Source organism: Barbus barbus, assembly GCF_936440315.1.
Source record: "Barbus barbus genome assembly, chromosome: 29".
NCBI classification, from domain to species: Eukaryota; Metazoa; Chordata; class Actinopteri; order Cypriniformes; family Cyprinidae; genus Barbus; species Barbus barbus.
The window spans coordinates 18583701-18610261 of NC_136757.1; the positions used below are offsets into that span (position 1 = coordinate 18583701).

The 26561-nt window shown below is 37.1% G+C and overlaps 2 protein-coding genes across 3 annotated transcripts in view; one reads left to right on the forward strand and one right to left on the reverse strand.

The window, feature by feature from the left end:
• The window catches only part of LOC306849706 (IQ motif and SEC7 domain-containing protein 1-like), a gene marked incomplete at its 5' end in the record, with an annotated part of 82389 nt that overhangs the window by 47137 nt on the left and 8691 nt on the right, over positions 1–26561 (forward strand). Inside the window, 4 exons of the mRNA XM_079384950.1 lie at positions 18771–19056; positions 20398–20598; positions 20731–20907; positions 21888–22945. Coding sequence (XP_079241076.1) covers positions 18771–19056; positions 20398–20598; positions 20731–20907; positions 21888–22945 — 1722 coding nt within the window. The remainder of the gene's footprint in view (positions 1–18770; positions 19057–20397; positions 20599–20730; positions 20908–21887; positions 22946–26561) is intronic.
• LOC306849709 (uncharacterized protein) overlaps positions 1–26561 on the reverse strand; it is a 919849-nt gene that overhangs the window by 1551 nt on the left and 891737 nt on the right. The window contains exons 2-5 of one of the 2 annotated variants that reach the window (XM_079384955.1): positions 2504–2563; positions 802–2420; positions 624–726; positions 61–254 (exon numbers count right to left, since the gene is read on the reverse strand). In XM_079384955.1, the coding sequence (XP_079241081.1) occupies positions 61–254; positions 624–654 (225 nt within the window). In that variant the 5' untranslated portion in view covers positions 655–726; positions 802–2420; positions 2504–2563. Of the gene's footprint in view, positions 1–60; positions 255–623; positions 727–801; positions 2421–2503; positions 2564–26561 lie in introns of those variants that run through there. The other variant, XM_079384956.1, reaches the window with a different exon arrangement.

A 26561-nucleotide genomic window follows, 5' to 3' on the forward strand; every position in this document is an offset into this window, starting at 1 on the left:
ATTTTTAATCAACTGCAAATTATAAGAGGCTATAGAGATTTATACTGAGCTGGTGCATACCTTTAGCTTCATTAATTCATCACTGAGTCTCTCTTCTGTCATGTCTATTTCAGCGATGTTGTCTAGTGTATTTGTGGTCTGCACTTTCTTCCACTCTGTGTTTATCACAGATGGTGACCTGCGTGTGTGTCTGCCGATCCATGGGGCCCAGTTCTCATAATTGGGTTTCAAAGTGTAAGGATTTGTGTCTCCAACTAAAATCATACAGAAAATAATGTAGTGAAACAAATTCTTGAAACAAGGCATTTTGTTTAGATGTGGAAATACATGTGTAATGCAGTGGTTCTCAACCACATTCCTGGAGGCCCCCCAACACTGCATGTTTTCCATATCTCCTTAATCAAACACACCTGATTCAGATCATCAGCTCATTAGTAGAGACTCCAAGATCAGAAATGTTTGTGTCAGACAATGGAGAGATGCAAAATGAGCAGTGTTGGTGGGCCTCCAGGAACGTGGTTGGGAACCACTGATGCAATGAACTCAACTAGTATATGTACAAGAGACAAGGAAGTTGTTTACATTATTGCTCATGATAGCGTAATTGTCTTTTTGCAACTTACTCCTCAACAAGCCAGTTGCAATCCTCTCCATTGAAAGTCTCCCAGAACTCCTCGGAATTCACCTCTCCATTGAAGGTTTCAGTTGGCTCACTTATGTCACTGACTGGATAAAGAAACAAAATTAAATTAACACAAATTAACTGCAAATAGAAAATGACAAAAAACTATGATTGTTTACCTGCCATGTTGAACACTCCCTTTTTATGTAAGTCCATTACAACAACTGGAGGATGATGTCCACATTTTAGACACGAAAAGGCATAATCATGGTGAGTTAGTGCCTCAAAATGTAAATATGCCTGAAGAAACTCTGTCTCCTTTGGGTAAGGTACGTGTGTTGTCTTTTGCAATATGGAACGCACCCTTCCAACTGACACATGATCCTGAGTGAGAACAGTCATGAGAACATATATCAGTGCTAGATTAAGTTGAACAATCTTGAGCCTAATGTATTTTAAATTTCAGAAACAAAACCTGAACAGAATTCCTTATGAAGATGCATAGAAAGATGCTTAGCAGCACTTTATCATTAAAGTTGTGAAGCCCATGCATCCAGTCCTGGTATCGGTAAAACATACCACAATTACTGCATTTCTTGCAGTATGTGGATATTCCTAATGAGGTAAATAAACAAATAATAATAGTACAAAATGTCAAATAATCACTTGGCAATTATTGTGAATAGCAGACTTTAATACTCCATTAATACTGGAGTATAATGCAAAAAATGACATGTACTACTCACAAAAAGTTAGGGATATTCAACTTTTGCAAACTGACTTATTGTCTGGGGAGGCACAGCATCCCACTCTTCTTAAAGGGCTGCCCTCAGGTCATTGAGGTTCTGGGGTGCAGGGTCACGACCATGATATTAAAAATAATAAACTTAACAAGCAATGCTTTTTCAGCTTTTCTGTGGAGCTTTTCTTGTTTTCTTACAGCGCACCTCACACTCAAACACCATTTCATATATGAAGGGAGTGTGTTCTGGACTGAATGAAAAAATAATTTATCCAAAATATTATAGTTTTTAATAATGTTTTAATTAGATAAAATTTGCAGTTAGATTAATGTGCACAACACTTTCCTTAAAATGTATTTATTGTTATTTTTTGTACATATTAGTACCTATACCCTCCGGTTTGTTTTAAAAAAACAATTTTAAAGCCTAGTCCTAGACTAAAATGTAAGTCTGAGCTGTTTCAACTGAAATAAACTTGCACTGACTGATCTTAAAATATATCAATGCATTTGTTTTGTCTCAAGATGAACACCAGTAATGTTTTTTTCTAAGCATGTTTATGAAAATTATTTAAATGTCCTAATTGAACTATGGACTAATCCTGGTTTAGGCTAAACCCTGTCTGTGAAACCGGGCCATAATGTCCTGGGGACATAAATGGCACCTATTCGGTGGAATAGGCCATTAACATTTGTTTACAACTAATTATTAACTTATTTATGTAGTGTTTTCTAGTCTGACAAGCTAACTATTAATTTTTATATTAGAATACGCCGACAGGAAAAAATTAAGCAAACTACCACCATCAACACTAAAGTAACAAACTTATGCACCAAAAAGTTAGCGAATGTTTGCTAATAATGGTTAGCGATAGACTGTAAGTGGCAGACCTCTTGGAGCTTTTTCTGTCGAATCATGTTGCAAGCAAATTTACACAAACTAATTAAAACATTAACTTAGACAAAATGAGAATTTACAAAAATCCACTTACATCCATATACAGGACAGGTGATCTCTCTCCTCATTTCACCGCGTTCTTGCTTTCTCACTCATATCTGATGGGAAAAGCGTATTCAAGTATTAGGAATCGCCCACTCAAGTTTCAGCAAACCAGGCACAGAGGTTGGAAAACGCCTACCCAGTTGGAAAACGCCCCAAAATTGAGGCACGCCTTTTGTTGCTCTGCAGAGACCTCATTCTCAAAAATCGACGCGTTTCAGAAAGGCGGGGCATAGAGGAGTAACAATAATGTACAGTATGTGGAAAATAATGTTTTTTTTTTTTACTTTAAACCACATAAACACATTACATTACACCAAATACACAAAATGTTGTTCTTTTTAGCAACGTCATATGACCCCTTTAACTGAAATAATAAGGCCTAGTTTCAAATTTTCTGGATTCTTAAACTGCAGTAAATTGCACTGTATTTCATTACCCTGTTTTCCAATAAGAATAAAAATGAAATAAAATCTCATTTTGGCATTACCAGTTTTAATATTCCTTTTGACTTTTATCCCTAAAACATATTAACTCAAGTGTTTGTGTATATACTTATATTGTGTATGTGGTTATATGGTGCTACTAACCCCTCAGAGGTACATGAGCCCTCACATCTTGCGCCAAATCCTGTAAGACAGTGTGAAACCTCGGTCGCCAAGGCAACGCCACTCTTGACTCTGGCTCCCTGCAACCCCTCCTACATCCGTTTCTCAGCAACCGTCACCAAGCAACTCTCTCCTCTCATCCCCGCCCCCTCTCCCCTTCTCTGAATCCGCCTCTTCCAGAGAGAATGACAGCATCGAGAAGGAGGGATAAAGGGTGGAAGCAGTGTGGAGAGAGAGAGAGATAATGATTTAAAAAAAGAGAGAGGGGGCAGTATGATTACAAAAAAATGAGAATGAGATGGAGAAAGACAAATGATGAGCAAGAGATCAGTAAACAGGATTACAGTAATGGACAAATACAGAGTAAAGCAAAAATGATAAATAGTGGGAAATACTGAATCAGGAACAAAAAGGGTTGAAAGAAAGTGGCATGCTTTATTATTTATGGATCAAGATCATGAAAACATTTCCAGGTCACCGTTCACTCCAAAATCAAAAGGAAATGTAATAAATTATAAAGCAAATAATTAATAAATAAAGCAAATATAATTTGCAAAGAAAAGGTCATGACCATTTTGAAACATTATTTTAATAACCATTATTGTTTTATTGCATTATTGTTGTTTTTCTCACCAAGGCTGCATTTATTTGATCAAAAATACAATAAAAGCAGTAATATTGTGAAACATTATTACAATTTAAAATAAGTGTTTTCTATTTAAATATAATAATATGCTGATTTGGTGCTCTGGACACATTTTTCATTATTATCAATGTTGAAAACAGTTGTGATGCTTAATATTTTTGTGGAAACCTTTATATATATATATATTTTGTTTGTTTTTAGGATTCTTTGACGAATAGAAAGTTCAAAATAACAGCATTTATTTTAAATATAAATATTTTGTAACATTATAAATGTCTTATCAAGTATATATAACATTAATGACAATGTGATTTTTTGTTGTTTTCTATTTATTGATCCTTGACTTAGGCTCTTCACATAACATTGAGTTCTCATGTTCAGCTTTATACAGCATTATAAACTGAAAATATGATATGAATGTTTTCATTAGAGTTCATTAAGCAGAAATCTTAATCGGAAGTGATGTCTCTATTCCTCTCAGTTGTTTGCTCTCGCTGCATTCTGAAGCAGAGCCTTTCTGATTGCCCAAATGACCTAGCTAGACTTTATTAATATTGCAGTCAGCAACACATTGTAGCATTGTTCTTTGGGAATCATGAAAGGGGAAATGCTAGGAGACCGACATTGACTCCGCCCACCACGGGAGGCTGATAGAGCACAGTCATGAAGCATCATGTCTGTCCAATCATGTGGAGATTCGCATCATGTGGTGCCCTGGTGACATTAAAATAGACTGAGTGCTGCATGAGTACTAGCTCATTGCACATTGAGATGATGTATGTCTACAGTATTTCAACAAAATTTGTATCATGCGGTAGACATCAATGTGTGCTATCACACATTTCATACTGTATACCTAGGAGGACAGTGTTTGTGGTGATGTGTTTTCTCCGTGTGAAAACATGAAACTTACCTGTGCATGAGCTGTGCTCGTTTTTGTAAAATGAAGCATGTATTTTGCTTGCCATCACAAGAGGTTGGGAGGAGAGAATGTTAATGTGCAATCGTCTAGCATGTTCAATGAGCCACAAATAATTGATTTTAGACCCTATTTAGGGGGATTTCCTAAAAATCCATCAAGTGATCTGTCAGTTATGCTTTCAGGTGCTCTACCAATCATCTGAGGCTTTTAGTGAAATCACAAAATAAAATGCAATCCCATTCCTCATATATATCCATTGACAGTTTTTGGCAGTTTATTTGAAAATATACCTACAGTACATAGGCCAAAACATCTCATAGAAGTTATGTACATTGACATAATTATGCAATTACGGTGCATAATCCAGATAATTCTGTAATTTATTTTGAAAATGAATTGTTGAAGAAGTATGTTGATACATTTATGCATGTTATTGATGGTCTTGCCATTTGTTACAATGCATTTTTGTGATTTTTGGACAGTAATTTAGTCAACTCATTAATTCTCATTCATGTCCTTAAAAATAACACACACGAGTGTGATGAATGGCAAAATGTAGGTCATGGGACTTTAACAAATCTAGGCCATAATTTTAGATTATTTTTTTTAAATGTTGATGAAAAAAATTGAGAATTCCCCTAGAATTAATTTTGGATGGTAATGCGCAGATTAAAATTAATGTCCTGTTTTGTGGATAATAATCAAAGATGATATCTGCATGATACTGTATTCTGAATAAAGCAGGCATAAGCCAGTTGTGTTATAAATGAACTGTGAATTTGAACTAATTATGTTTTACTATCACATGTTCTAACATTTGTGTAACAAATGAATTTCAATAACTTTTTTCAGTTGTTCGTGAGTTACTGCAGAAGTATTTTTTTAATAATTTGATAAAGATTGCCAGGAGGATTTAAATTTGTATATCAGGTACCAATCTTAAGAATTATGATATTTGAACAGTAAGTATTTGTGCTGTATCAAAAAATAAATACAGGATTCACCATGCAGAGCATAAGCAGAGAAACACAAACTTTTCCCGGTCTGGATATTACACATTTAATATTCCCTGGCCTGATACTTCCAGGTTTATCATGACCATATGAACCCTGAAAAAAAGAGAAAGTGACACAGGAGAGATGAAGTGAACAGAACACTGAGCAGCTTGTGCTGAAGAATGAGACAGATGACAAACATGGGGAGGAGGCATCAAATGGTGGCTAATATGGAATATGATGAATTATATAAAGCTATCCTGAGGCCAGGGAGAGAGATGGAGACACAAATAGAGAGAGAGAGAGAGAGAAAGAAATATCACAAATCTCTCCTGTGTTTTGATGTCCATGTGAAATATGAAAGCAGAGTGGGCCATTGTCAAGATGAGAAGGCTCAAGATACAGAGAAGAGACTGTTGTCACAACAGAGTGGGTTGAAAAGTCTCTCTCAGCGTGCTTCATTATAAGTCCACTGACAATAAGAAAAACATTAATTAAACTTGGATGTGCAAAAGGAGGAGCGAAAGAGAGCGATCTCTTGCTTATCCACACTATTAAAGGGATCATGACATGGATTTTTTTATTATTTGAATATGTTCCTTGAGGTTTACTTATAATGTTAATAAAGTTTTTGTGCAAAAAGACAAATATGTGGAAAACTTATTTTCAACCCTCATCTAACCTCTGTTTAAAACGACCTGTTTTAAGAGGCAGGTCCTTTAAGGCTTGTCGTCATTGCATAGGAAACAGTGTCAATGCCCCGCTCCCTCACTATTGCATGCGAGTGTTTTGACAACCTGATCAAAATAAAACGGTCATTTCCAGACAAAGCATTATTAAATCATTCTAGTTACGGTTTGTGAGGCAGCTGCAGTCAGATCTTCATCTTTCAACAAATGTTTCTTTGTGAACTCTCCATGACACTGTGCCTCGTTTACAAAACAAAATAAAAAATCCTCCGATCAATCCCCTAACACGATCCGGGATGCCATTAAAAATAAACTGTCCACTTGTACCTTAAACTGGGAATCTTCTGATATCTGTGCAAAGACGCAAACAAGCTGTTTAAACCAAATGCATCAAAGCGAATGTTCTTTCACTCCATTTGTCCTATTGTAACAGTCACAAACCTGTTAGCATGTTTTTTTTTATGTTGTAATTGTACTACCCACCATGAGGGAGCAACATGGAGCTATACTCAGATATAAAATGGGTCTAGGGAGTAGGCAGTTTCTTGTTTAGTTTTGATGGAATGTTTCTGGTTAATTTATGTATAGTTATTTTTCTAATGTGATTTATTTCATTTCATTTAGAAGGACTCCACATTCTGTGGGATTTTTCCCTATATATGCTTGCATCATAAGGATGACTTGGAAGTGGGTTTTGAGGCTATGAATTATGCTTTCAACTGCTGTGGATTCTTGAAACGGATTATGCCACAAAAGTGACTTTAAAGACTTTCTCGTTGCTTGGATTGATATCTACACTAAGGATTAGGCTACATGTTGCACTGGGGGTATGTTAGGATGGTAATTTTGGACATTAGCTTTCATGGACATTGATTTCTACATCTGTGGGGAATGAACATTCAATATCAGTATCACTGTCATCATCATCTTCAACAGATAAGATTTTGACTTCTATGTTGATGTGTTATTGTTGGCGAAATATGTTTTTTATTGTTTATTAAGGTGTTTGAAAGACAAAAAAGAGGTAAATGAATGAAAAGCATTTATTTGTTTTATACATAGAATACAGGTGTTGGTCAATGCTTGCAATATATGGAGCTAACTTGCCTTATTGATGTTTTCTGTTGTGCCTTTTAGATAAAAACGGTTCATTGCATGGTTCTAGTTTTAGTGTTCTACTATGGCTGCAAAACGCCCTTTTGGAACCTTTATTTTTAGGAATGCTCTCTGTGAAGTGGCGCGAACTGAGTGATAGAATTGACCACCAGATTGACACCATATGGTTCCCCTGGACCGCGCGACGAATCGAGATGTGACTCACACAGATTATGTCACATGACACGCTGATTGATCTTAATGGCACCGAACAGAGCCTGTCATATGAGTCGAAGCAATGATGCCTGAGGTGCGGATCATGCCCTGCAAACAGGAAGCGGTTTGCCAAGCTCTGCTGGCAGACGCGTTTTCGCGCCCTTACTGCTGTGTCACGCTGGCTGCACGAGCCTGAACAGATTCAAAGGATTGGGGAGGAGAGAGAGAGAGATGGAACGAGAGGGGAGGAGGAGGAGGAGGGTGGCCAAGGATGAGAGAATGAGCTTCTCATCAGCTCCTCGCTAACGACAGCACATGAAATCGCAAATCATGCCTTTTAAAGCGAGTCCTACTCCGCGCGCACGCCCTGAGGGACGCTGTCAGCGCTCGAGCCAAATTAGCGATCAAAGGAAATAGCGCTTGCGCATCCGGACGTATTTCTCGCAACAATGTGGTGCATCAACTGTGCGTCAGATAAGACTCCAGCGATTCTTCATAACAAGCTTGTGTATTGGTAAGACGCAATGTTGTGACTCCTCTTTTTTTGTGACACGACTAGTTGGAATATGTGTTTTTTCCCGTGCTAACTGGATATTAATGAATTTGTTAGATTCGTTTATTTAAATGACCCTGTTGTGAGGCAAAAACAACGCGCAATATGCTTGCGCACGAGTCCTCTGTGCATTGTAAATTGAAGCGCATCTTTAGCCGCAGAGAAAACGCTTGAGACCAACGAGTCAGAGGAAAACACTGCTAAAAACAACCTTTAAATTATAAGTTATTACGTGAATACCTGTAATGTACGGAGTTTGTTAGCTTGTGCAGTGGTCTCAGTTTTTGAATGCATGTTCTTGGCAATGACTTACACAGTAATGTCCTCATTTGAAAACAAGTGTAGTACTGACTAATGCTTGAATCATTTTTCTTTTCTTTTTTGAGTGCTGAACTGCACATATGGACATGACTTGTATATTCAAACATATTACAGTTCTGATGCTTGCTGCTGTTCTGTGGAGTTGGTATGACCTGTTTGAACACACTGGGAGGTATTTATTTAAGTCTGGTGTAAATTAACTACTTTCATTAGATTTTTACCCAGTTTCTGCAAAGCATTTACCTTACATTGTCAACAAGAAACCTCCACTGTAAAAAGTGGTAACCTGTAATTGTTACCTTGCAGTAAAGAACTATTTCTACCCGATTTGACCCATAAAATGAGTTTTGTTGGTATAATGTATTTAGCTTGATTCAGTCATTATTAAATATAATTTCTGACTTGAATAAACCTGTTAAATTAGCCTAGATGTTACATTTTTAGTAGCTCTTTTTCAAGTCATTAATCAAGATTTCGGGTTTATGTGTTTTTTTTTAATACATTCTTTTCTATTTATCTAAAATTGTACATCTACAGTAAGCACAGAATATTTTGAATTTGGCTATTTTTATTAAGATTTGCCTTCTTTTTGGACCATTAGTCAACCAATTCACTGTAAAAACTGCAGGTGTTATGATGGTCACAGTGAATAATGTAACTGAGCAGAGTGCTCACTAAAAACCTGTTCACTCACAGGTGATCTTCAAGTTCATTTTCTCTCAGATATGACCTAAAGTGGTGATCCCTGAGTGGGTGAGTTGTTTATTCTGTAATTAGTTCATTCGTTTACGTATGATTCAGGCCAATTTACGGACTGATTGTGACCATGATTAACGTTTTATTGCACTGAGTGCTTAATTCGCCAGTCGTAGCATATTGCGTCATATTCGTTCTGTTTTATTTTTGTTTTGTCAATTATTTCCTTTTCCGGATTATGAGGAGGCACTCGCTGCATTGGCTCCTTACAAAGCGCCCCTGGCTGAAGGAACATGTTGTGTTCCATAATGCTTCAAACTTCTTGTTCTTACACTGGTACCGTGAAGGATACAGCATCCAGATTTGAGTCTTGTCAAAAAAAAAAAACATGATAAAACTCTTTAGTATGTTGTGCAGAAATGGGCTGTGGTGTTCTCTCTAGGCTTTCTCTCCGTTTTTCAGCTGGCGGGGGGGGGGTCTTCTGAATCCGATAGTCCTCTTGTGTGAGGGGTTTAAACAGTGCTGGAGAGATTTCAGCTGTTTCACAGACTGCGAGACTGTCAAAGATGCAGCAAGAGATGAAGTATGTGAGAGAAACACTGTTCTTCAGCAAGTGTGCTGCTAGCAAGTTGGTCTTGTAGTTTTTTTCTCACAGTCTCCATCATGATGTCTGTCATCCATTGCAATAATTAATTATTTATTAAGCGCTTCAGCATTCTTGATGCATGATTGTAAGTGAATGCAAGCAGGCTGTTATTCCTGTGCAAGGCCTTCAGATTCATACTCTGACCAACTGCTTTCTAGTCTAATTCTATAATAAATTATACATTGATCTTAATCTTGAATTGTGTTTATCTTTCAGCATACTTTTAGCTTTATGAACTTTTGAAGTTTGAACCTAGTGGTAGCCTTTCAGCAGCATGAGTTCAAAAATGCTAAAGATTTAATCTGAGCTTTGAACTTCTCTTCCTCTTTTTCTCTTTCTAACCTCCAGCTATGTATCTTACTATCAGCCCTGGTCATTTCCTGTCTGTTTTAATGCATTGGATTTGAGCCACAGCCACAATTTTCATTTGATTTATCTTTACTCACCTTAATTTTGTTTTAGTTTTATTTCTGACTGTGTTTAGTTTTAGCACTGCAAAAAGTTTTTCTTATCCATGTCGCTGTGTTTACATGCATAGAGTTTCTTTGTCAGTCTATTCAGTGTGTATAAGTATCTAGTGTATCGCATTCATTCCAAACACATCTCTGCATATATGAAAAGTGGCATTTAGTTACCATAGCAGCGAGAAGCATGTGAGTCCTGTCAGAGAAAGAGACTGAGTCAGCTGACTAAAGAAGTTATGCTACTCAGCATGGAACCTCACTGAATAATTGGCATGTTTTGCCTTTCTATCATGTCTAAAAATACGCCTAGAAAGCTTTCTTCTCATGTTGCTAACTTAACTTGGTGAGAGCAGTGTGTTGAAGCCTTGCATAGTGTTGGGATGTGCATAACATGGTCCAAACTGAAGCCATAGGCAAACAGTACTCTCTCTTACAAGTAGTGTTGGGATTCTGATTCATTTTATTGAAATAGTTTGCTTGGAAACAAACATGTCAGTGGTTTTTATGTCAAAGGACAACAGGGGATGGACTCTTGTACTGGAAAATTATGGATTATGGAATGGTATGTTGACCATAAGCGAAGGTTTCAAGTTAAATGTCTTAATTAGGGATGCACCGAAATGAAAATTTTTGGCTGAAGCCGAACAAAATGAGACACTGGTGCCGAAGGCCAAAGGCCGAATACCGAACACGTTTTTTTTGCATTTTTTTCCCCCCATGTAGGCCTATTTTGCCATTTTGTTTTTCACCATTGCATAAATTAAATAGCCAAAATGTGCTTTTTACTGTTTTGTCCTGCTTTTCAAATAAAAAAATCTATTACAAAACAACAATTTAAAAATATTTACTTAATACTGAACATTTTTTGACATTGTATCAGACGTTATACCAACAAAGCACAATTTAACTTACAATTAATAAGTTAGTAAAATAATATGTTTTGGCCATTTTTGAGACCCCCTTCTTTAATCAGGCATGTATTTTTTACTGTACAAATAAATGCAGCCTTGCTGAGCAGAAGAGAATTCTTTTAAAACATTAGAATATATTACAGATCCCAATTTGAACACTATGTGTGAATGTTATAATAAATGTATTATTAATACAGCTGTTGTAGGGTAATTATTATCATTGTCTTTTTTATTTTGGCAGAAACCCGCAGGAAGACCTCAGTGCTTCTTTTTGTTGACAACAGCAGATTTATAAATGATTCTCATTACGAATTTGGGAAGATGTTTGTCGCACATATCACATTGTCACATGCCTTTAAAAAATGAATAAAAATGTTACTGAGCAAATGACGAGTAACAGTGTTTTAATCACAGTAACCAGCATCAACCACCTCTTCTTCTTCTCATCGGAGACATGAGATGCTTCGTGCTTATAATGATTTTTGCATCTTTCTCTGACAGTTTAAATACTTTCACGCTGCAGACGTGTTCGCTGTATTAGTGCGAGCCTCGATTTGATCACGTCACGTCATTGTTCGGTACAGTTTATTCGGTCTTTTCGCTTATTCGTTTTTTTTTGCTATTTTCGGCCGAACAATTTCAGTTGCTGAATATTCGGTGCATCCCTAGTCTTAATGATCGATTTGTTTATTACACACACACAGCTTTTCAATCCATAAGATGTTACTTGGTGGACTGGAGTGTCTATATACTTGGATTATTGTAAAGCTTTTTTCAGCTGTTTGAACTCTCATTCTGACGGCACCCATTCACTGCAGAGGATCCATTGGTGAGCAAGTGAAGTAATGCTGTATTTCTCCAAATCTGTTCTAATGAAGACACAAGCTCATATACATACTGTACAACTTGGATGGCTTGTGGGTAAATAAATTTTCATCAAATGTTGATGAAGGGTGAACTATTCCTTTAAGTTAAGTGGTCTAACTAAAAATTTATATAAACTTATATAGCTAATAAGTTGTATAATCATTAACTGAGGCAACGTCTCCAAGATGCTTCAAGAAACCTACCTGCAAAGCTACAGTACTGTTAAAAGTTTTAAAAGCAGACTGCGGGGGTTGGCTCACGTCGGCAGCGTCTGGGTCCAAAGTTGCCCTGACACACCAAGCCGACACTTGACATCCGACGGCCAAGTAGCATGTGCGTTCTGCGCCTTTCTCATGCTCTGGTTCGCCAGCTGAACAGCCAATCAGAATGATCCGACTGACCGATGAGCTCCAGCGCCAAATCAGCTGAAAAAAAGCCGACAAGGATCAACTTCAGCCGACGGTGCGGAAAAAACACACTGAAAAAACTTAGTCGGTTGACGAACAAAAACTGCCCGATGGCCGACCGTGTGTACCGGGCTTAAAGCAGCTTTTGGTCTAGGTCCACTTGCGCATAGTTTTTCAGGTAGCTTTGCAGGTAGGTTTCTTGAAGCATCTTGGAGACGTGGCCACAGTTCTTCTGGATTTAGTCTGTCTCAGTTTGTTCTGTTTCTTCATGTCATTCCAGACAGACTGGATGATGAAATGGTTAAACTGAAAGATGTCATTATTTTTCCTCCTTGAACATCCGTCTTGTTCAGACAGATCTTCAGGAGTTCTAAGTAGTGTGTTACTTTGTATTTTCAGCAGTCCTGCTATTTTAAGCCTAAAACGTTAACGTTGTCAGTGTTTCTCTCTTCTGTGCTGCTGAAGCTGTGATCCGGTTTGGTGTAAATGACAGGCTGCTTGAGGTTGTGCAAAAAAGCGAGACCGTACAGCGCTCTGTGTTGTGACAGGCAGCAGTTTCATTCTCCCAACAGTGCGTTCTCAAGCTAAGCCTTTAGTAATGAACGCAGAGATGATTCTCAGGGCGACTTCAGCAGTTCTGGCCTGTAGCTTTTAACAGGAAGTGCTCTGTTACTGCCAAACACTGCATTTTGAGGGAGTGCTCTCTTTGGCTTCTGATGCTCACTGCGTGAAGATTTGTTGTTTGCTGAGTCTGCAAAATGAAAGCTTCCAAAGCTATATGATCCACTCCAAAAATAGTAACATTATGTCATATTTGGACATCTAAGCAAGTAAACAAATGTACAGTTAAAATGTATATATTTGAAGTATAGTAATTCATATGAATGACATGCCAAATAATTATTTATACACTTGATTTATTAGTATATTTAATTTAAAACGACTTTGATCTTGACTTTGTTCATTCATATCCAGTTTCATGTCTCGTTTTAAAGGGATAGCTCACCCAAAAATGAACAGTCAGTGAATGAAAATCAACAGTAAAGTTGGGTCACAATTCACTGTCGTTGTGTGGAAAAGAGCAGCACTGCCATATTTTTGGATTCCCTTCTTGTTCCATGCAAGAAAACAAATATGGTTTTGGAATGGCATGAGGGTGACCAAAAGATGGCAGGTTTTTCATTTTTGGGTGAACTTTCCCTTTAACAACCTCCTGCAGTGACACATTCTCTCACTGTCTCACACCTTTACCTGCATGACAACAGAGCTGCACATGCAGTACTCTCGAGGAGATGGTGATTCAGAGACTGTATGTTAACTTTCCATTTCAGGAGGAAACCATGTGCCTGTGAGTGTGAATTAAGTCTAAATTCAGAATCAAATTTGAAAGGTGCAGAGCAACTGTGTCTGCATCAGATTTAGAGCACACTAAAAAATGAAATTTCTGACACAATACAGTCATCATCCTAATTAGAAATGCCACCTGCACTGCTCTTAAACCTGAAGTAATAGTTCACTGAAAAAGTTTGACATTATTTACTTGCATAAATAATGTATGACTTATGTTCTTCTGTGGAACATAAAAGAAGGTCATTTAAAGGAAATTCATTGTTTAGACAAAAAAAAAGCTGTGGAGACATTTTTTAATCTTCATGTTCTCTTTCATGTTCCACAGAAGAAAGGTGTTTTTTCTCTCTTTAAATCTAATTCATTTATACCTTTTTTTTCCCCTCCTCCTCTTTATATTATATGACTGTATATATGACTAACTGTATGCAAGCAATGAATGTGTATCATTGTTTGAGCAGATGGATATGAATATTTTCTGTTTAATAACAACATTTCAGTCTGTTTTAACATATGGCTTCAGTTAATTTGTAAATTTGGATTATTTGATGAATAGAAACAAAGTTCAAAAGAAGAAATCAAATAGAAATCTTGACATACTATAAGTATTCATTTCTACTGTACTTTTGTTAAATAGAAAAGCAAGAAAATTCTGCAAATTTTTTTCACCTGCGTGAATTTTATTTTTCTGAGAACTAACTCTTAAATATACTCAAATAAACATGTGAACGCCATGGTTTTGTATTTTGTGCAATATTACAAACTAAAAAGGCTACAAAAATGAGTACAATACCTTTTTCTCTACATCTTTAATAAAGATCTCACTCACAAGATCACTTCCAACTGAAGGCTACTGATACTAGACTGATATGGTGGAATTAGCGTAATTCTGAGCCTGAACTAATTAAACACGATGATGAAAATCGATAGAATTGCTAATAAAATAGCTCAGAGCTGTTACGAGCTGCCCCCAGCTTCTGTAGCAAACATACAAGCTCCATTCCAAAACCTAGTGTGCTGCCTACGGAGGCAGCATTTTAAGACATCACATGGCTGTTCCAGAAGGTAGGCAGCTTAATTATGCCGCCTCCTACCTTGCTTTGGTCAAATTCTAAGGCAGCATCGCATATATCCTTTAAAGAGAAGGCAATTCTATAATACATTATGAGCTCTGTAAAAAAATCAATCTTAAGATGGTTGAAGTCAGCTTATATTATCATAAAAATGGTTTAATTGCAGTTATAAAGTGTTTTCCCTGATATTTTTTTTAATGCTTTGGAGTATTGTAGTGTTAGCTTAGCAGCATGCTAGCACTAAACTTATTTCAAATGAATTTTGAAAATTTATCTCCCTTGGAATAAGCACAAAACATAGGCAACTGCATGTTTTCTTGTAGAATATAAGTTTCTTATTACTTCTCGATTATGTATATTTGATATTTGTGGTGAATTGCTTGTGGGTTGTGGTGACATTGGTATAGATTTACACAGAACTAACTGAGGAAACAGTTATCTGACAGTCTCTGACAGTTATCTGTTTATCAGACATTTAGCTTTTTCTAACAGCTAGATGTTTGCAGAACATGAAATGTTTTAGAGGTTATTGTGGAATGACTTTTAAACATGATAAAGAATATCAATTACTCAAAAATCACGACTCAGTCTAGCAGAGTGATATAATTTTAAAGTGCACCATTATATAATGTCAGATGAATGGTATAGGGATAGGGACATTTGCATAAGCCCAAGATAATTCTATTGAAAGCAATTGGCTCTTTTAGATCATGAAGGTAATGGTGTTGCTTTTTATTACTTTGCTATTGGTTTTATAGAACAAGCTAAAGCTGTATTAATGTCTGTTGAGTCCTGTATATTTGTTGAATAACTCATTTTATTGTATTATGCATTTACAAATCTGTTTTCATTGGCCCATGTACTTCTGTCTAGTGGAAGAATGGGAAATACTGTATTGTCTTACTAACTGAGGCACCTGATAACATTAAAATCTGAGTTTGTCTGTATTATCTGTATTTTCATGTATGCAAGATTAGCATGTCCTAAATTGAAAGTGTTCGGGTGGTCATTTCTGGTGGATCCGTGCATGCTTTTAAACTATATTGCAGAAATGCTTGCATACGTTTTCTGTACTAACACTGCCAAGTGCATGTAGCAGCCTGAGTGACATTCAATTAACAGCCGTTCACTGACTCGCACGGAAATATTCCTTTCTGTCAGCATCTGCCCACGGACGTATTCATGAAAATACACAAGCAAACAAATGCACATGCATATTCTGCTCTCAGTGCACTTTAACTTTTAGAAATGGTTTGTTATCTTCTTCTATGATGTAATTTATTAAATCAGATATCTATGTAAAGAATTACAACTAAAAGCATCTGCTTAATGAAAAAAATTAATTTGCTTATCCTCATGTTGTTGTTGTCAGTATAATAAAGCTGAATGAGGACTGAAGCTGTCATCCTCCAAAAAAAATTAAGCAGCAAATCAGCATTTTGAAGGATCATATGACAAAGGACGAATAATGGCTGCTGAAAATTCAGCTTTACAGGAATAAATAGAAATAATAAAATAGAAAACAACTACAATATTTCACAATATTACCCTTTTACTGTATTTTTTGATCAAATACAGCCTTGGTGAGCATAAGAGACTTGTTTCAAAAACAAAACAAAAATCTTGAACCATAGTGTATATTACAAGTTTGAATCTGTGTGTATAGTAGTGAGCTGAACAAGGACTAAGGTGACGTGTTTGTGTGTGTCCTTTTATGTGACTTTCCCTGAGAGGTGCAGACAGCACGGTTTGCCCACACACACATGCACCATGTGACTGAAATTCTACCACAGCTGCATATGCGTCATGAGCAAACACACACACATACATGCTCATATCCAAAGTCACTCACACTGATCACCACAGGATTGCATGGCTGGAGTGCTCGGCACTGTTTCTGGACACACATTACCACACACAAGGCCTGATGGTCAGGAGGGAAAGTCTGAAGGACATTTATTGCTGTGTGTGATTGAAAGAGAGAAATGCCAGATGTACCATGCTGCCTTTTGTTGGAACAGTATATTGTGAAACTGTTCTGTATGACAATCATACACTGAATGTTACGGTGTGTAGCGGTATACTATTTCAGTTGATTGCTGTAGAGCCGATTGTTTTGAAGGTTTGCTGTTGCTGGCAAAACTCATCTGTTGCCTTGTTGGTAGTTACCAGTCCCCTGGTGTGAAGAGATTTGTTACGTGCAGAGAGAGAGAGAGAGAGACTGTATGTGTGTGTGTTTGCTACTGTACTGCTTGTAGACTGCATCAGCACTGCAGTAATTGACAGATTGTCGATGCAGTCATCAGGAAACCCACCGGCATGATTCTGCTGATCCCAGAGCCGCTCTTACGCAAACACATGCTCTCTTTTACACCACTGCAGACATCATGTGTGAGTTTTTGTTCAACTCCTTAGCAATGCGCTTCCATCGAAAGACTAAACTCCCACACAGGGCACATGCCTACATGTGAGTAAAGGACTGAAAAAAAAAAAAAAACTGAATAATGAATGTTTAATGTTATATGTGAATATATGGGACAAAAGTTCAGACTGACCAATATTGCTTTTTTATGACAAATACATAATCTTTAAGTGCCTGATAACCAATGTAAATAATAATTTTTTAATTATTTGTGCTCTTTGTGTAAACGATCATCAAATTATAGAAGTAAAGATAATATGCAGAATCATAATAATAATGCAAAATATTTTTTTTTGCATAATCTCTCTCTCCCTTCGGCTTGCTCCCTTTATCAGGGGTCACCAGAGCGGTGTGATCCGCACAACCGATTCGGCACGTTTTACTCCGGATGCCCTGGCTGCCACAACCCAGCCTCAAATTTTGCATAAACTACTACTACAAATAATAATCATTAGTAGTTGCAGTAGTAGTGGTAGTAGTTTTTGCAGAGTTGATTTGATAAGATCCAAAAAACTTGATTATCAACCAGTGCCCAGTAAAATGAAGTAACCTATTTAGTAGAAAAGTTCATATTTTGGTTAATATATATATATATATATATATATATATATATATATATATATATTAAACTATATTAAACTACAACAATGAAACATGCGTTATTATTAGGCATAACAATTACTTTATTATTATTGTTGTTGTTTATATTGTTGCAATGTTGTCTTAATATTAACTAAATTTAAAATTGAATTTCAGTTTTAGAAAAATTATGGTGAAATCGTTTTAACTGGTAGAGAATAGGTTAAGTTGGTAGTATAATGATGAATTGTGTCCAGATAAATATTTTTTTAAGTGTACACATGCAGCATTTTCTGATGAGCCGTTTTCAATAACTAAAAACAAATCAGCAATTGAAAAAGAAAGATAAAATGTGACACAAAAATACTAATTAAAAATATTAAAGATAATATACATATATCAAATGAAAAAAAAAAAAAAAAGTGGTTTCCTTTAGTAATGCTGGCAACAGGAAGTGAGTCATCACAGTACAGTACACCTGCTTTAGGGTGAGAGGGATACTGAAGCCTGACTTACCTTTGAACACCTTTTCCTTCTTTTTTGTGTTTCTCTTTCTCTCTGAGTCATGATAGAATGACTCAGTTCTTATCATTTTTTTTATGCCTGGCTTCTTTCGTTGACAGTATGCCACACATGTCACTGTTTTTCCCTTCCATCTTTCTCTCTCTGCCTCTTTCTCTATGCATCATGTCCTCTCTCTGTTCCTCTTTCGCACTCCCTCCATCTTCTCCTGTATTCCGGCCAGATGGCTGAGTCCTGACTGGGCTGCATATGGGCATTTGAAATGCTAATGTTGGTTAGTGTGCTAATATGTTTGTCTACACTGATCCGTTTCAGTGCCAAGATTACAGACTTGTTTTAGTCTCAACTTGTCAACAGATAAGACCGTTTGTGGCAGTTGTTGACCTAGAGCTCATTCTCTATCTCTCTTTATCTGGTTTCCTCTCAGTGTGGAGGGAGATCCTCAGTGTCCGGACACGGCTAGCTTTTCCGACAGCACCTGTAGTCAGGGCCCATACCTGGGCAACTCGGTGCGCTACGGGAACATCCGAAACATTCCTGGCCCTCAGGGGCCTCCTGTGGCCCCTTCGAGCCCAGCGACCCTGGCCTGGGCACAACGGACCCGCAACCAGCCCGCCAGCCTGGCACTCCGCAAGCAAGAGGAAGAAGAGAGCAAGCACTGCAAAGTGCTCTCTGACAGCTATGAGCTCTCCACGGACCTTCAGGACAAGAAGGTGCGGATCTGCGTTCCTCAAGAAACTTGATCCTTAAGGTCTTTTAGCTGTCTCTTGGAGATCCCATTGCGTACTTACCATGGTTAAGGGTTCACCTAGTAATGGAAATTCTAAATTGTGATGTAAAGTGGCCTAGAAATCGGTCATAGAAATGAACAAATTATAATGATATAAATTATTATTTTTTATTGGCTAGAAATCACTCATAAATCTAAAACAAATAATTTAAATAAAATTGGGAAAAAGGGTCAGTGATATGATGCTTTTTTTTGTCCTGATATATTAATTTAAATGAACATATGGGGGAAAAAAAACATTGAAAATCACATATACAAAGATTAAAATACATCTCTTTTGTGATGAGCATGTCATGTTCTAATTTCTTTTTGGTGCAAAAAGCCAAATATTTCAGGATGGTACAAGTGTCCTGATAGCATAATAAAGCAAAAAAGCTTAAATTTATGAAAAGAAAACCTCACTGAGTAGTTTAAACTTTTATTACAATTTCTTAGAAAAAAAAAGAATGCAAGTAGTTTCGTAAAAATATTATAAATATTTAAAAACTTTTGAAAAATGTGTGGGAACAATGCATAGTACAGCAAGGATTATATCAGATGGTCTTGGCATGGTGTTCTTATACTGTATATAGTGTGAAAATAAATGTATATGCATATTTATGTGCAATAACACAAGCAATGTATAGAAAATCATGGTGTCATCTCCAAAAAGCAGTTAATACTATGTTTTAATATCATTAATGAAAGGAAATCTTCAGTTTGTCAAACACTGTTTACTTTTTTTGAAGTGTTTTGTGCTTAATTAATGTTTATCCTAATTCTCAATGGCACAAACAGCCCATAGGAAAATCTACTTATCACAAAGTGTTTGTGTTTTAATGTGCATGGAGGCCATCTTACAGGTTTTAATCTACAGTCATGCCTCGAATGTACATAATGGCCTCCAGTCATGCTAATGTGAAGCCAAACCTCCATCATCTCACATAATGAAAGATGGGATTGCAGTTATGATACAGAGTGCTGTTATGCTTTCATATTAAATACTAAGGAATTATCCATTCGTGTAGGGGTGATAATATCTACAGAATTACTGCTGCCCATATCTTTTTTTCTTTCAATAATAATTGAGAAAGACTGCTGTTAAATAAATATTTATTAGATTCTTTGTGTTTCAGGTTTAATGAGTAAAGCATTTCGATGCATTATACATTATTAGGTTTGAAGAAAACAATGCATCACTTCTTTTTCTCTTTTGCACTCTATTCAATTCTATTCCCTTTTCATGCTCTCTTTCTCTCTGTTTGTCCATCTTTCTTTTTATCAGGTGGAGATGCTGGAGAGGAAGTATGGCGGTTACTTCCTGAGCAGACGAGCGGCTCGCACGATACAGACGGCGTTCCGGCAGTATCGCATGAACAAGAACTTTCAACGGCTGCGTAGTTCCGCCTCTGAGAGCCGAATGACTCGCCGGATCATCCTGTCGAACATGCGTTCGCAGTATTCGTTTGACGAACGACAGCCACAGGCAATATAACAGTATAATGGTTAAAACCTGCATAAAGTAGAAAATTCAGCTTGACTGTGAGATCTAAATTCTGTTTTATGATGTTTAAATAATTTCCATAAATTCCTCTTTTTACTATTCATGATTCTATAGGTTCAGCCCCAGACACCCCAGCAGCAGCAAGGTCGATATACCGGCCATCACACTTCGACTCTGGGCACAGCTAGCCAGACAGGAACCACAGACTCACAGCAGGAGACTGACTCACCCGCACACTGTCCTTCAGACAGAGAGGAGTACTCGCATGCAGACGACGCTTTCAACAAACAGGTGACAGATGTGTGAACCCTTAGATTAAAGTTATGTCAAAGATTTAGGTTTAAATACATTTCAATACAAGTCAGATATATAGTTGGGATAGAATAGATTTAGACTGTTGCAGAATTGGTATAAAATTGTTGTTCGTGTTTCCTTTGAAACAAATGGTGTGGTCTTGCAACTCATGCATCATTTCCCTCATTTCTAAATGACAAGCCACAGCATTACACTAAAAGAACATTTGGTATCTTGTCAATTAGCAGACAGTTTTTTTCTAAAGCATCTTACTGCAGAGACATTCTCCCTGGAGCCTTGAAAGCCTTTATAAACTGGCACAACGGTCATTAGCAGATCCAGAAAAAAAATCAGGGCTTTTTTCATATTTTTTTAAATAACTTATATTATATAACTTATATTATATAACTTAATATTATAAAATGGCTAATGATAAAATCAGATTAGACAAAATATTAGAAATGCAAAGATATTTAACCTTTTGATACTGATATGCTGACAGTTATTGTCATGTTTATTAAAACAGAACACTGAAAACTATTGTCAGTCGTTTCAAATAGGAAAATCGAATTTAAGCATCACAGAATTATCATGTACAGTATGAAAAATGGATATTCGTATTATGATTCGCTAAAGATTATACAGATTTTTTTTGTAAAATTGTTCATTTCAAATAAATGCTGTTTACACAAAACTATTCAACATTGATAATATTAATAGTAATTATTGAGCGCCAAATCACCATATTAAAATGATTTCTAAATAATTTCTAAAAGACTGGACTGCTGAAAATTCAGCTTTGCCATCACAGAAAAATTGTTAAAAAATTTTAAATTGTAAAAATATTTCAAAATATTTTGTATTTGGTCTTATAAATGCAGTCTGGTGAGCGTGAGAGACTCACAAAACCATTAAAAATCTTACAGACCCCAAACTTTTGAGCAGTAGTGTAAATGTCTGTGTGCTTCCTCTCTCAGGTGACATCTCTGGCTGACTCTATGGACGACACTCTGACGTGTCAGTCCGGCCGAGGGGACTCTCAGGACGGTGGTGGGGGACGCGGTGAGGAGAGTGAGGATTTCGGCGAGTGTGTATGGAGTAGCAAACCTACCTCGCGTAGGGGGGTCATAGGGGAGCAACAACGTCTGGGAGTCATGCATGAGGACAGCACAGCTACCTCGTACAGCGATGTCACACTTTATATGGACGACGGCATACCGTGTTCTCCACTATCCATTGAGCGGGTTCCCTCCAGCACGGACACCGAGTACTGGGGCGTCAGCAGCGGGGTCGGAGGACGTGAAGACAGCCGGGATACAGAGGGCGGCGGGAGCAATAACAGCCGGCGTAGCACGCCATGCACCGAATGCAGAGATTTCCGGATGCGGGGGTCACACCTCCCCGTTCTCACCATAGAGCCACCTAGTGACAGCTCTGTTGACATGAGTGACCGTTCAGATCGAGGCTCCCTCAGCAGGCAGCTGCTTTACGAGCAGGAGCCTACTGCTGGCGGATCACCTCAAGGCACTCTTAAACACAACCCCGTCCCTCGCACGCCCAATCCCTGTGCGGCACAGGGCCAGACGCGACCCCTGGGTCGCCCTATCCCATCCCCTCTTCCAACACACGTACCACACCACACAATGATGCACCACCATCACCACCCACACCTTCACCATCCGTTGCACCACCACCCTATGCCGCACATCCATCACCCCTACCCAGACCCCACGTCTCCCTCACCCACTCAGCCTCCACTCACGCCACTTTCTTCCTCGTCCTCCGCGCCACTGCCCACTACTGGCCTGGAGCACTCGGATGGGGACAACGATTCCCTAAACTCCACCACCAACTCCAATGAGACCATTAACTGCAGCTCAGGCTCTTCGTCTAGAGACAGTCTAAGGGAACCGTTGCCTCCTCTAGGAAAACAGACCTATCAGAGAGAGAGCAGGCATAGCTGGGACTCACCCGCCTTCAACAATGACGTGGCGCAAAGGAGGCAATACCGCATCGGACTGAACCTCTTCAACAAGTAAGAGATGTTCACCGAAATAGGACTGACATTTAAATGGTGAATTTAAACAAAATTTTCCTTTTTAATTTAAAATTCGCTTTTTATACACAAGATATACTTTTTATTAAATAATTATTTTAAATAAAATATTATCAAGAACGTTCAATTTTCCACAAATGAGTGTTCTTAATATTTACTATATATCATTTTTTTTCTTTTAAAAATGCATTATCATCCCACATCCCATATAAATATATATGCTAGAGACGCGGCGGGGTTCATTGCACAGTATTTGCGCTGCGAGACATGTGCACACTTGACACAGTATGTGCTTCCACCTGCTGTGTTTTCTTTAGATATGCTTTCATTTATGCCGTTTGGAATACAGTACTATTAGATGCACGAAACTCACGCACTAACAAACTTTGATATGCGCTTTGTGTTTATTTGTCCTGAAGCTCGATTGCGGCTGCGGTTAAATACACTTGCATTTTCGAATACTTTTATACAAAATCGATGTAGGCTACACACAGTCAGTTATGTTTTCAGAGCAGGACAAAACATCTGATATATCGAAATAGATCTGTGCATTAGTCTGAATGCAGCCTGTTAAAGCTGCCACTGTCTATGATCTCATCAGTACTAATCAAACAGCAATAATGCTGATGAAAAAAGAAAAACCCATATCTGTATACTTTCGGATACTTAAAGAAGTAATTTTTAAAAAAGTAGCCTGCTTATATAATAAAAAAGTACATTTTGCACAAAATAAATTTGATATAAAATTTATATTAAAATGTAGCCGTGTGCAGTAAAAATGAAAACTGAGAATGTGACGCATCGTGACATTGAGTTGATAATGATAATCGTAATTGAATTGAATCGTGAAACCAGTGAAGATACACACCCCTATTTTTAAGATAGCAGTACTGGCATACAGAGATTCCAACTATAAACAAAAAGCCTAGAAACTGCAATTTTAGTTAAAATGTAAAGTTGTAAAGATGTATTTTAACAGCAGAAGAATTAATTGGGAAAAAAATGTAGATCAAGAATCGGATTGGAATCGGATTCTGACTCCCAGAATCTGAATCGGATCGGATCGTGAAGTGCCTGAAGATTCCCACCCCTATCAAACACAGTGTATCAGACTCACGCCTGCTTACGACTCCTGCACATCACCGCAAAAAATCAATGTAGAATTTCTATACTTCTGTGTGTTAAACATGATCTACTAGACAACTTCATTTTAATGAAAAATAACATGAAAAAATATAGGGGCTGTTTACATCTGGTCACTTCATGTGTTTTGTAATATAAATCTGATCACTCAAACCACTTCAGAATGTAAAAAATAATAAACGTGTGAGACCGTGTTTAGGCTATATTACATTATAGTCAGATACAGGTACATCTAAAAAAAAAAAATATCGTGAAAAACTTAATTTTTTGTAACTTATTTCAAAAAGTGAAACTTTCATATATATTTTACATTCATAACATGTAAGACATTTCAAAAGTATTTTTGTTTTAATTTTGATGATTAGTGCTTACAGCTAGCTCATGAAAGTCAAAATCCAGTATGACTGCGCTAGTGCAACACGCATCGCTGCGGACGAGTAGCTGAGTATCTCTTCAGCAAGCAGACATGCAAACTGCCGTGAATGAAACTGAAAGTAAGACGCAGACGGTCAACACACAATCATCTTCATTAAAAGTAGTAAGACAAACTTATCTTTCCAGTGCTGATGCCACGCGCTCTTGTGGTCTTTGATCTTGAAATGAGCTGATAATTAATAAAATGCAGCAATATCTTTTGATTTCGTTGATGTGAACTTTGTTCAATCTAAATATAGTGCGGGAATTGAAGATCGGATTTATATCTGTTTTGCAACTATGTGGCCAAGTGTAAATGGAAACATTTTAACAAATCAGATTGCTATCCGATCAGCGAAAACACATGAAATGACCAGATGTACAGGTCCATAATCTATTACAAAAATACTATAAACTAGGTTAGTGGATAATTTAGCAGCTAATCTTTGAATTATTCTAGAAAAATCATGAGTGCACAATCCAGCTTCCCTGAGAGTCATTTCATTAGTATTTTACCGTTTAGTTTGAGAAAACTACCGTCATATCACATAATACACAGCAGCTGCAAGTTCCTCACGGCAACCCGTCAAAATAAAAGTTTAGTTTAACGTTAAGAAACTGTGTCAGAATATATTTTACTATTTAGCAGTCTTAAGACCAATGCTAGTACTAAGTATTAATAAATCTTTATTTTTAAAGGAATAATCCCATTTGTTTTCTTTTTAATTTTAACAGTAAACCTCTGTTGTGCAGCACTTTGTTTGCCAAAAAATAAAAAGGGTTTACTTTTTATTTGATTAGGATAAATTAAATTGTTTTATGCCTTCATCTGATTACCAGAAAAATTAAGCATTTTATAGGGCCCTATTATTGTTTAAGAAAGGACCCTATACAAAACAAAAATAGGTTTAAAATACAGGCCTTTGGTTCTTAATTTCTTTTTATTAATTCACCATTTGTAAACTGAAGTTTACTGTTAATTTTTAGAAATATCATTAGCATTTGTATTAAAACTATATTCACTGAATGTAATAAAAAAAATTGAGAATCGAATCGAGAGCTTGCGAATAGAAATCGAATTGAATCGAGACATCTGAATCGATACCCAGCCCTAGTGAGTATCTATATTCTCTTATGTAATCAGCCTGATTTTCTTTACATTAGCCCTGTTTTGGACTGATTGCTTGAATGGATTTGCTTGCTGGGTCACTGGACTGAAAATTTTCCCGGAGTTTAGCGGCTTAAAATGATCTGATTTGCAAACAGAAAAGCGAAATCGGGGAAAAAAGGTTAAGAATAGAAATTGTTTCAGTAATTTTGCTTTAAGAGTTTTGAATTAATTACATGTGTTAACGCGTTAACATTGACAGCCCTAATATATATAGATTGCCCCTGTCAGTGTATTCATAAATATTCCAAAATGATCATCAACCCCTTAAACAGTTCTTTCAGAGCAGTTTCTTTTGTTGTTTGACTAACATTAAATAACAGAGACTGCAGGTTTATTAGGCTACTCTCATTTTAATACTGAATGCACAGATCTAATACTGACAATCATTCGATTACTTTCCCAGCTGTTTATGTTCACTTAAGACATAACTGACTGCATTTAAGTGAAAACTCGACTAGACAGACATTTTTGTGTGTATTTGTCCATTTAAGTGTAAACCTGAAGCCCAAAGTAGTGTTTTGCTCTGTTCTCGGATCACGTGCACAGAAAGCCGCCTGGGGAACAATGTCTCTTTTGCAGCTCAGTATGTTTTTAAAGGGGTCATATGATGCTTTTTTAAAGATCATTATTTTGTGTATTTGGTGTAACAGAATATGTTGAAATGCTTTAATGTTCAAAAAACACATTATTTTTCAAATACTGTACATTATTGTAGGTCCTCTATGCTCCGCCTCTCTCAAACGCGTTATTTTCTACAAAGCCCCTCTTTCCGACAAGCGCAGTCTGCTGTGATTGGCCAACTGGCACAGTGCATTGTGATTGGCCGAACACCACAAGCACTCGTCGGAAATGTAATGTCCAAGCTTC